The following is an 11,453-nucleotide window of genomic DNA, read 5'->3' as shown; positions in this document are numbered from 1 at the left end:
GCCCTAACCAAGCTTGGGACGCTTCACTCTAACTGGCCGAGAGCGCTTAGTAGGACAGGATAATGCAGCATCAACTGACAGGAGGCTACTTTTATTCTAAAGAACACCACACTTTTGCTATAAAAAGCAAATAGAGAACTAACTATACTGTGTGGGACCAGTTGCTTGCCTCCTAGGCCAGAATGCCCGCGCGGGTGGAGGAGATGGCACGGCCTCTGAATCACTGCATGATCCACAGGTTCAGGAGGCAGGTTGGGAAGCCGGAGCGGGGCCCACTTAGCCCTCCAGCTGTTCCTGCTGAACTGCAGGCTCCCATCTCGGCCAGCCACAATGCCTGGAACAGCAGCAGCGCTCAACTGCCAGAGGGCACGATAGGTGTCCCCCCCCCCCCAGGGCACCACAGCAGCCCTTGGTCAGGTATGGCTCGGCCTCATCAGGAAGTGGAAGAAGCTGACGCCGTGCCCCAAACCACTTTGGGACTTGGGCATCTGTGTGTGGGTTTGCTAAACCGTGGAGCGGCCGTGCTCTCCTCTTCCTTCAGCAGGCAAGGGTGGCAGCCCTGGCCGAGGCAATTCCAGCTGACCAACTTGACTTCGGGGGTCCTCAGAAGAAGGCAGCAGCTGACGGGAGGAAGGGATATTGCCTGGATGATCCGGGCACCGTGGAGGAACTGTGGTATGTCTGTTTTAAAACTACAGTACAGTTCTCTACAAACCTTGCACTAGCCTCCCCTCCCCCTCCTTATGCAAATGCAGAAGTTTGGAGGAGAAACCGTGTCTGCTACCTGATCACCCACAATACGGAGTTCCTAAATCCTGGCAAAGTGGAAGCACCTATTCCTTCACCTCAGTGCTTGTGCTTTGTCACTGCCAGGAAGGAAGGAAGGTTGGTGGCGGTGGCGGCGGCACCTGTTCTCCCACACCCTGCAAGGGAGTCAGCGTGGAATACCCGTGCTCCCTGCATGGCGCCTCCCTGGCAGAGGGGGCTCTGCTGTTGGCTCAGCGCTTCCCCAACTCCAGCCAGATGGCGAGTTGGCCGTGGCCTGCCATGCCACAGCCAACAGGACATGTGTCAGCGTGCTGCAGGGACTGACGGCCAATTCCTTGCGAGCAGGAGTCTTCGTTAGCCCTTCCTCTTGGCTGCCCACCGGCATTTCTCAGCAGAGATGACAGAGAGCAGCCCCCGCCCCCCAACCACCTGTGGGACCCCCTTCTCTGCTAGAACTAGTTTCTTGTGAGCAAGATTCCAGCCTAGCTTTCTGGATATTGGACATAGTTTGCTCTGGAAACTCTTAGGAAAAACTCTGATGGCACTATTATTACAAATAGTTACATATCCCTTTCCAAGATGAAATTTCTCAAAACAGATTACATGGCAAAAGGTATGAGAAGATGGTTTACTGTCCCAGAGGGGCTCACAATCTTAAAAAAGACATAGAAGAAGCACACCAGCAACATTCACTGAGAGGGAGGCTGGGCAGGGCTGAGTGGGGTAGCGGGTCTCCCCCCACCCTGCTAAATGTGAGAGCCATCGCTTTCAAAGGTGCCTCTTAGCAACCTCTGCTAACTGGGCCAACATGACACATGCTCTGGCTATCTGCAAGACCACCCCAGTGGCATCTCGTGCTCCTGGATGCTGGTCGGGACACTCTCGGGCACTGATAGCACAAGAGGCATGTTCCACAGCAAGGAGTGCCACAGTCCTGATGCACAAAGGGTTAACACATTGGCAGGTAGACCTGAAGAAGCTGGCCAGTTCCAGACTTCTCCCCATCCATGCAGATACCAATAAGAGCCACTCACACACACACTGAGTGAAACATATACATTTATATTGAAATATGCACTAAACAGTGAGCTCTACCAGTCATCAATGCTATTTTGACAAAGCTGAATCATTGCTGGGGGGGCGGGCGGGGGGTTGGAAGGTTCAGTCACTACCAGTGAAGGGGGAAGGGGAAGCCCCCTCCTCCCCCCTTCCCAAGGTCACTACAACGCAGGGCTCCGTGGCATTTCTGTCAACCCGAGTGAGCCAGCCGCCAGCCTGGGCTCTCTCCCGTGCTCCCCCAGTTACAGCCACACTTGCGTCACAAGGTAAAGACAACATTCTTTAACTTTTGCTTTCACACTTTTTCTTTGCTGCAATAAATATAAAATTGGCAATGCTCATACACCACAGGACAAACAAGATTCCAGGCTGCAGCACACAACCGTAAACAGCAACGAGATTAAAAAGAGAATCCAAGTAAAAGCTCAAGAAGAGGCCAGTTATATGAACCGCAGGGAGGTGGTGGTGGTGGAAGGTTACCAGAGGCACCTGGCAGCAGAAGAGCCAGCCGAGGAACACCACCTCAGCACACACCCTGTGATTGGGACCAAGCAGCAGGACAACGACTGCTGGCACCAGGAGATGCAGCAGGGGCCAGGGTGAGGGTGCTTTGCCGATTGCCAGCTGTGTCTATTGACAAGCGTCCCTCCTTTTGACACAACGACAGGAAAGTGCTGCTGCCTTCCATTTGCATGGGAGTCAGGACAGCATGCAGGAGAAACGGCCAAGTGCAGCCCAGCAAGACTGGGAAGCAAAACTGAGAAGCAGCCAGTTCAGAGGCAGGTCTGCGAAGGAAGCCGTTGCCCTCACGGAACCGGGCACGCTTAGCACCCCTCTCACAGCTGGACTACCTAGGTCTCTGGCGGAGGCCAGTCCAGAGCGAGCCAGAGCTTCTTCTCAAAAGGAATGTTTTGCTCACAAAGCAGCTGCGGAACCAGGGCAGAAGCAACACCGCGGAGGTATTTTTAGTCAGCATTAGCTCAGTGTCACTTTCTCCACAAAAGCATCTCACTCTGGGCAAGTACCAAGGAGCCCGGTCTTGCTTCCTCTCCCCTAGCCCACAGGCCAGGATTCCAGCAGGCAGTGCTCCTCGTTGCAGGACTTGCTCCAGAATGCTCTTTCAGGAGCAGCAGCCCTGTGATTTTGAGATCCTCCTGCTCAATGCTAGAGGAAGTCTACCAGACTGAGGCGATACAAGAAATAAAAAGAATGCTGGGCAGTGGTCTACCTGAAGGGCACAAAGGAAGGGTGCAGTTCAGAAACTGCACTCGCTCCCTCAAAGCCTCTAACACTAGGAGGCAGCATTTCTACAGTGAAAAGAACCATAAACACCTCAAGCACAACACTCTTATCAGCCATGGTGGGGGAGCAATTCATGCTGTGACTGGTGGGCCAAAACATCTGAAGGATCTTTGCTTTAAACAAAAAACAAAAAACTTACGTTGAATTACGAGGCCTCCAAATCCAGAAATCTGGAAGAGGTTTTCTTTAAAAGGGGGAATCCTTTCATACATTTCGACCCAAATTAAGGCGTTATGTTCTCCTTATAAAAAGCTCTGGTCATACCGAGTCCTTGCTCTCCACAACAGGTGCCTTTGCCGGATGGGAAGCATGCTCAGGAGATGAGAATGGCTGCAGCTCGACTCCCCCCTTCAATGTCAGAGGCCTCATTTGCTCCAATAAAATGCTTTTAAAAGACAGACAAACAAAAATATACACCTTGTAACTCATAAAGCTTCAGCCTGCTTCAGGCCTTGTAAGAAGGGAAACATCTGGATTGTTATTTCGGGGGCGGGGGAGTAAGTCATATGCTCTTTGCTCTTGTTTTTGAGTGCTAAACCAATGAACACGAGCAGCTCCACACAGCACCCTGCAGCACGAGACCCCACCGCGAGAAGAAATGTCAGTTTCACATTGGTGGAAGTGGTGGGCCTCTACCAGGCTCCAAAGCCGGGTGGCGGGGGACAGCTTCTATCAGGGACACACAAGGGGACATCCCCCCCCACCCCACAAGGAGAACGCCATCTATCAAGCTAGAGAAACAAAAAACAGGCTCTGTTGAAGGAGTTCCCTCCCTCAACACCTAATTCTTCACATGTCTGAAGCTGTCATGAGTAGCTGTATCCTGCTTTTTTGCCAAAGCCAGAAAGCAGCCAGTGTCACTTAAAACAAAAACCCAACCCCAATAAGTATTAAAACTCTCCAAACAATTCAATTTTTTAAAGCAGCAGCTACTTTTGAATTCAGGGAGTGGAATGTGAGTGTAGCTAGGGAGCTAAGACAGAGGAAGACTCAGGGGCTATTGACATGAAGCGGTGGCGGGGGGGGGGGGACACTGGTGGGGCAACAGCAACGGGACAGGCATGTTTACACTGTAAACGGAAAATGGCAAAGTGACCTCCTCCTCCTCCTCCTCCGGTCAGTTTCAACCTACAGCGGCGGAGACCATCCCCAACAGTGCTTGGCTGGCCCGTGTGCTGTGACGCCGCCCGCCCGCCACCCTCTTCTGCTTTCCACTGCTAAATACAACACTTAGCAACATCCAACAATGGAAAGTGCTGAGTGAGGACAACTCTGTAGTGCCAGGTTAAAAGAAGAAGAAGAAGAAGAAGAAGAAGAAGAAGAAGAAGAAGAAGAAGAAGAAGAAGAACTGCACTGATGGAGCTGGGTTGCCCTGAACACTGCTGGGCCGGGCTGCTCAGGCCAGAGTCGCCTGCTTCTCCTCAGGGGTCTCCTCCAGCAGCTGCATGATCAGTTCATGGAGGGGTTTGCAGAGCTTGGCATAACCAGTGCCTGTGAGGTGCAGAAAATCAAACATGTCGTGGCAAGAGATGGTGCCGTCTGAGTGCACGAAGCCCCCGTCCACATCCAGCAGCTGGACGTTGGGGAGTTTGGGCAGGGAGCTCTTCAGGAGCTGGTTGACCTTGGTGTTCTTCTGCCGCAGGGGGTTTGGCTTCTCACCACGTGGTAGCAGGCCCTGGGGGTGGGGACAGAATTGTTTTAGGAGGTGCTCCTCTTACCTCGCTCTGCTCTCCCTCCAGGAAGACACGCTCCCTATGGTTGAGTGATTCCTCCCACAGATCTCTCTGGACACCAGTGAGCAACCCCCCCCCCGCATGGTGCCAGACATCCTTCCACCTCAAATCAAATCAAAGCATTTCCATGCACCCACCCACCTTTCTTTCTAATTATGCTTGCCTGAGAAATTATACTCAGCTACAAAAAGGGATCCAGCCAATGACCTAGGATAGTACTCAACCACCTGAATAGCAGCCTCACTCTGAAGCCCAACAAGACCCTTTCCCTCAAATAAATGATGCTGAAGACAGACCTGTGACCTTCCCGCTTCTAGAAAAAGCTTCAGGGGCCTGCTTGGTGCTGCTTGTTCCTCGACCACAGTTATACATACCAGGACAATAATCTTGGCCTGGGGCTGCAGTGTATTTATCAGTCTCACAATAGCCTCTATGCCGCCAGTTACTTCCTCGGCTGTATTTTCATGGTTATTTGTTCCAACCCAAACAACAATGACCTGCGGAGAATGAGAGAGAGAGAGAGAAACAAATAAGGAAAGCAGTCAGGAAGTGATTCCTGTATTACATAGCAGCAGCAGAAGAGAAGAAATACTGTATTATGCACTTGTGACTATATCAGTCACAGCCCTAGGGCACCTTCTGCTTCTTCACTTGTAGATCGCAGGTTGCAAATGTAGTAAGTACTACGGGCATACACACAGGCAAGGAATACCTGAGACTTTTTTAGTGCAGAACTTCTTAAGTTGTTTGAGGAGAGCTGGTCTTGTGGTAGCAAGCATGACTTGCCCCCATAGCTAAGCAGGGTCTGCCCTGGGTACATATGAATGGGAGACTTGATGTGTGAGCACTGCAAGATATTCCCCTCAGGGGATGAAGCTGCTCTGGGAAGAGCAGAAGGTTTCAAGTTCCTTCCCCGGCTTCCCCAAGATAGGGTTGAGAGAGATTCCTGCCTGCAACCTTGGAGAAGCTGCTGCCAGTCTGTGAAGACAATACTGAGCTAGATAGACCAATGGTCTGACTCAGTCTATGGCAGTTTCCTATGTTCCTATGTTCTTTCTTTAAAGAAATAAATATATTTATTTGTTTATTTTTACATTTTATATCCCACTCTTCCTCCAAGGAGCCCAGAGCGGTGTACTACATACTTAAGTTTCTCCTCACAACAACCCTGTGAAGTAGGTTAGGCTGAGAGAGAAGTGACTGACCCAAAGTCACCCAGCTAGTATCATGGCTGAATGGGGGATATGAACTCAGGTGTCCCCGGTCCTAGTCCAGCACTCTAACCACTACACCACGCTGGCTCTCTTTTATATATATATTATATAAGAGCCTCCCCATCTCTGGCAGCTTTTAAAGAATCTTTAAAGACACATCTGTTCACCCAGGCTTTTAATTAAATATTGTTTTAATAGTTTTAACACTGTTTTAAATTATTGTTTTAAGATTTTTAAATTGCTGTAATGTTTTAACTTTTTCTGTTTTTGCATTGTTGTAAACCGCCCAGAGATGCAAGTTTTGGGTGGTATAAAAATATGTTAAATAAATAACAAACAACTAGCAATATCTTCTTTTGAAAAGAGAGGGGAACTTTCACATGTACGTGGTCATTGCTCCAGTTTACCTTGGGTTTAATATTCTCCAGCTCACCATTCTTCAATCTCCACAGAACATGCCCTGTTGTGTCCCCTCCAATTCCAAAATTCAGTGCATGGAGGGGTGAGAAGAGCTCTCGCCATATCTGCAACCAGAAACCAATTTGCAGTTTATCATCACGCTTAAATAAAAGCGGAACATCCCACTGACAGCACGCTTATGCAAAAGAAACATCCAAAGTGCCAATAAGGTATGTATTGAGCAACAGGGGCGCTCTCTCCAGGCTGGATTTCCTGCTGGTGAGCATGCCCTTACAAAGGTCAGCATTTGCTCTCAGGGCACTCTGGGAAAGCATATCATGCTGAGATCTAACAGCATTAGTGTTAGGGAGAGCTAACGATTCATCTAGGGCTAACTTCAATTCTGCCTTAAAAGTTAAGGCATACATTAATCTGCTTTCAGTGATTCTGCACCTGCTATTTTGTTTAGGAACAAAAGAATCACCTTGCTAGGTAAGGTCACAGTCTGCCTAACAGAGCACTCGTTGCAGCAATTCCAGGAACAAGAACGTGCAAAGTGGTCCACCAGGGAACCACAGTCTATCTTCTGTCGACCCCTGTGATGAAGAATCCCAGTGCTACATGCTGTTAGGGAAGCAACCGCTCGCACACAACTAGTCCCACAGCTCCAGCCCCACATTTTACTGCACCTCGTATTGCTGTAGCAGCTGCACCATGGAGTCCCCTACGAACAGTACGTCGGGCTCTTTGTCCTTGCAATCCAAGACAAATCGGTTATGCTGAATCAGAAGAAGCAACAGGATTAATACACACTTAAGAGCTTTCTTGCAAAGAAGAAGAGCTACCCAATCAATGACAGGTAATCTTTCTGCATCTCAGCCACTCTCTTTGTCTCTTTGTTGTTGAAGTTTCCTCCTCCAGATGCGCTCCATTAGATGAGAATCCACCAGGTTGCACTGCCTTATTCAGCAGTAGAGAAAGATTGCAAGTGAGGTGTGAACAGTTATTAACCCCGTGTTACTGAATGCCACAGTGCAAAAGATGCTGTGCAGGCAAGTCCTGTTCTCAGGACTGCCACTGCTTGCTTGTATAAGTTTAGGCAACCCCCCTACAGCACAATCCAGACATGATGTTCTATTAAGAAATGAAGAGAGACTAACAGTTTTAATCAGCTGGCAACTGCCCTGAGCCATATTTGGAAGAGCAGTATAGAATTCGAATGAATGAATGAATAAATAGTCAACCAGATAGTCCTTATGGACAAGATATGCTTCCCCTCACTTCAATAGAAATGCTGTGCTGCCAGAAGCAGCAATCTTGGTTAGCACAATCAGTGCACTGAGTTGCCTCACAAGTTACAGACACCCACCTAATTCTGAAGCTGCACCACACTCTTATTATTTATATTTTTATACCATCCTTTGTCCAAAGATGCCTGGGCAGTTAACAACAAGATAAAGACAGTAACAGGACTTCAATAAAAACAAACTGCTAAAACGAAAGCAGCTACATTAGAAAGAGAGCTGGGGAACACTCACTGCCACTCGTTTAAAAAGGTGTTCTACATTTTTTACCTGTGACATCCACCTGTCATCTCCCTGGATATCTTCAGCTGCATGGGGGACTGCTGCTGGGTTCGAATCACCTTGGCTCATTCTATCCCTGAAAAGGCAACTATCTCAGTATGCAATTCTCTTGTTGGAAAGAAGTCGACCATGTGAACAAGTCAGGTGACACACGCACAGTTATCCCAGGAGACCTTGCGGACATCACACACAGCAGCGCACAAACAGGTGCTGCTGTATGCATGCACACACACAGCATGGAGCTGTCCCAGCTGCCGAGTACCTACATCTGGAAGTCACACGGGGCCACAAATGTGCAGATGCGGCATGCACAGAGGCACCAGTTTCACAGGCAGCGTGAGGTTTTGTGCCTCACGCGCGGAGCCGGCGGCATCCCCTACTCGAAGGCCGTGGGGTGCTCTGTCTGGAGAGGGGCTGGCCCACCCCAAGGCGGGAGCAGCAGCAGCAGCAGCAGCAGCAGGAAACGGGGCGTGCAGAGCAGGCGCGGGGCCAGCAGGGCCGGAGGAGGGCGCGGAGGCCCACCCAGGCTCGGCCGGGCTGGAGACAGCCAGAGGGAAGGCGGGCGCGGAAGGGCTCCCGGGGCCCCGGCGGAGGGCGGCCTGCGGGGGAAGAGCGGGTCGCCACTCGCGGCCTCCCCCCGGCCTGGGGCCCTCTTGCAGGCCGGGCTTGCTTGGGGTGGGGGTCTGGCGAGCGGGGAGGGCTGGCCTGGGGCCGGCGGGGGAGCCCTGCGCACTCACGGGGGGGGCGGGGGCGGCTGCGGTTCTCCCCGCGCCTCCATCGCGCTCGCGCTCTCCTCCCTCCCTGTCGCTGCTCCAGCGGGCGCGCCCCCGCTGCAGCGCGCCTGCGCCCCAGCCCAGTTCCGCCCCCGAGCCCTACTCGCTGGCGAATCGGCTTTGTCCTCCCGGAAGAAGTCCCGCCCACCGGCGCCTTCGATGGCAGGCCCAGAGAGACAGACAGGCAGATGGCGGGGGGGGGGGGGACGGGACTCTGTGGGCGCGCAGTGATGCCGTCATCGCGCTCGCCTCCTTGGCGGCGTCACGTGGGGCCGAAGTGGATGACGTGCCTGGTCACCATAGCGACCCGATTTGGCCGGTGATTTCCTTTTCTTCCTCCTCTTTGGCCGCCCCTGCTCTTGTCACGAGTTTTGTCCCTAACGTGAGAACAGGCAGGGAAGGAATGGCCTAATCAACAGGACATCTGCTTCACTTCACCACCGACTAAGGATTCTTCCTTTCCTTCTTCCACACTCACGTCAAGAACTGAACGTGGGATTTGGCCTCTTCTAGTCCCTGATTTTGGAAATGGAATGGAAAATGTCAATATTCGTAGGCCTGCCCAAGCGTGTTGCTTTCCGTGTGGAAGGTGCAAGCGCTGCAGCTGCCTCTCTTAACGGCATCGGTACAGAAACCTCACAGGCCTCTTGCTGCTGCTGCTGCAAACCAGAATCGATTCAATTCCCTCTTTTGGACCGGAGGGATTTGGTGTCTTCATGCAATGGAGAGCTGGTCTTGTGGGAGCAAGCATGACCTGTCCCCTTAGCTAAGCAGGGTCTACCCTGCTTGCATATGATTGGGAGCCTAGAAGTGTGAGCAGCACTGGAAGATCTTCCCAGCAGGGAATGGAGCCGCTCTGGGAGCTTCCTATGTTCCTAATCCTTCAAGAATGGCCTGGAGTCTCCAGGATTCAGCCTCAGTCAGTCTCTAGGTGACTCTTGAAAGCAATGCTGGAGATTTTAGTGGCTTAATATTATGGACATATAGGAGGAGGGAATAGCTTTAGTTAGAGCTGGCAACCCTGTTCAGGACCCTTACAAGTACATGATGTTAAAAATAGGGTTCCACAAAAGGAAGAATCCTCCTGAGCATGATGAAACTTAGCTGATGGAGATAATGGGAAATAAGTAATTAATAGGTGGCAGGTGATAGTGTGTGGGGACATCCCAGCTGCAGAGGGTCTTGGATGATACGGATTATCTGGACCCTTTTCAACTGGCTTCTGCCCTCTTTGTACTCTGTATCGCTTTTATGCTTTTGTTTTAAATTTTTAATCAGATTTGTTTAAAAATTTTCACTTAATATTTTAATTGTCTTTTTTACCATCTTGTTTTTAAATTTTGCTGTAAACCGCCTTTGGATTGTTTTAATGAAAGGCGGTATATAAATTTAACAATAAATAAATAGTTAACTGCAGCAAGAAGTCTCTTGTCCAAAATCACCTAACATGCATCTGGGAGTCCCACCCTCCTTCGCTATTGTGATGGTGGGGAACTGGATTGGAGCCATGATGCTGTTGGAGGGAGTTTAAACCTTCCACCACCATCCCCATACCGTTTTCCTGTTTTAAATTTAGCTCCCCACAGCTGCAATCTGTCTTCCTAAGGAAAACAAATTAATCTGACACCTTGAAGGAGGGCGGGACTCCCAGATGCATATGAGGGAATCATCATAAAATATATTAAAAGAGATGGGGGATCTGATCTCAGTTGTCCAATATCTCATCTAGTTTAGCCCAGGTACCCCAGAAATCTCTTAGCAATAGCAAGAGAATTTTGGATGGAGCACTTTAATGTTTCCTGTGCTCAGGGATGGTTAGGATTTGAGGGCTGAATGGATAGATGTGGGGCCCACTCACACTGTCAGTCCATATACCACTTTACCACTACAATCTCTGTACATCTGGGACATTAATAATCAGATGATTACAAGGACACCTCCATCCCCAGGTTCTGGTGCACTCTCTTCCAAAGTTAAAAACATAGTGTATTTGGGGGAGCAGCAAAAGAATTGGCCATCCCCTATTGCAAAGGTCCCCTCCCCTCAGTTCCCAGCACATCTCTTTTCTGAGTGAGAAAATCTTCCTCTTGAGCTCGCTCACTTCATTCAACACTGCATCCATTTTAAGAGGTTTCCATTATTAAGCTGACAGCTCACATGTTAAAGAGGGACTGAGCTCCTCTATAGCCCTCTTGAAGCTTTCTACTTTAGTTGCTTTCTACTTTAGTACTGCCTTTGCATTCTTCTGCTCTGGAGCCCAAGGCCCCTTCTTTTGTCAGAAAAGGCTCCCTCTTTACCACACATGTCACACACCAAGCAGCAGAATGGTTGCTATTTTGTCTTCTAGGGTTTCCTGCAGACCATGTTTAGGACTACAGCCTAGGAGGGTAAACAATTAAAAGAGTAACATGAATGGGGAGAGGGAATCTAACCAGCTGTGGTGGTGTAGGACAACTTTTTGCAAGCCATAAAAGCTTGTGGATCAGTGGGGCAATCTCAGCAGATGGAGCATGCCTTGCGCTTGCAACAGAAACTCACCAGATTCCTCCTCCAGCTGGTTGCAGATTAATGTTAAACCAAGTCTGTGCCACTTTAATTCCTTTTTCAGTAGATAACTGA

General features: G+C 50.1%; 2 protein-coding genes across 4 annotated transcripts in view; one reads left to right on the top strand and one right to left on the bottom strand.

Moving 5' to 3' along the window:
• Positions 1-1,809: 1,809 nt before the first annotated feature.
• Positions 1,810-8,912, bottom strand: PAFAH1B2 (platelet activating factor acetylhydrolase 1b catalytic subunit 2). 2 transcript variants are annotated; one of them, XM_053269956.1, is made up of 6 exons: positions 8,799-8,912; positions 8,050-8,137; positions 7,165-7,254; positions 6,484-6,600; positions 5,237-5,359; positions 1,810-4,804 (listed from the first exon to the last, which is right to left on the bottom strand). In XM_053269956.1, exons 1-6 carry the CDS (start codon positions 8,837-8,839, stop codon positions 4,526-4,528), a joined length of 738 nt encoding a protein of 245 aa, XP_053125931.1. In that variant the 5' UTR covers positions 8,840-8,912; the 3' UTR covers positions 1,810-4,525. The 2 variants fall into 2 exon arrangements, with proteins under 2 accessions (XP_053125931.1, XP_053125932.1); XM_053269957.1 differs by lacking the exon at positions 8,799-8,912 and adding an exon at positions 8,328-8,777.
• A 152-nt stretch (positions 8,913-9,064) lies between these two features.
• SIK3 (SIK family kinase 3) overlaps positions 9,065-11,453 on the top strand; it is an 87,105-nt gene continuing 84,716 nt past the window's right edge. The window contains exon 1 of one of the 2 annotated variants that reach the window (XM_053269950.1): positions 9,065-9,153. The gene's annotated coding sequence lies outside the window, so the exon portion shown is untranslated. Of the gene's footprint in view, positions 9,766-11,453 lie in introns of both variants that reach the window. The other variant, XM_053269948.1, reaches the window with a different exon arrangement.

This window comes from Hemicordylus capensis, chromosome 8 (assembly GCF_027244095.1).
Source record: "Hemicordylus capensis ecotype Gifberg chromosome 8, rHemCap1.1.pri, whole genome shotgun sequence".
Taxonomy (NCBI): Eukaryota; Metazoa; Chordata; class Lepidosauria; order Squamata; family Cordylidae; genus Hemicordylus; species Hemicordylus capensis.
Note: the sequence above shows the minus strand (reverse complement) of the source record. Positions and strands in the feature narration are given on the sequence as shown.

What these genes read in the sequence shown, in the direction of transcription:
- PAFAH1B2 (XM_053269956.1), bottom strand. Translation starts at nt 8,839, where the DNA reads ATGGAGGCGCGGGGAGAACCGCAGCCGCCCCCGCCCCCCCC. An exon ending in TGGAGAATATTAAACCCAAG is followed by an intron (nt 5,360 to 6,483) that starts GTAAACTGGAGC and finishes CATTCTCCGCAG; the next exon opens with GTCATTGTTGTTTGGGTTGG. An exon ending in AGGCCAAGATTATTGTCCTG is followed by an intron (nt 4,805 to 5,236) that starts GTATGTATAACT and finishes CCCCACCCCCAG; the next exon opens with GGCCTGCTACCACGTGGTGA.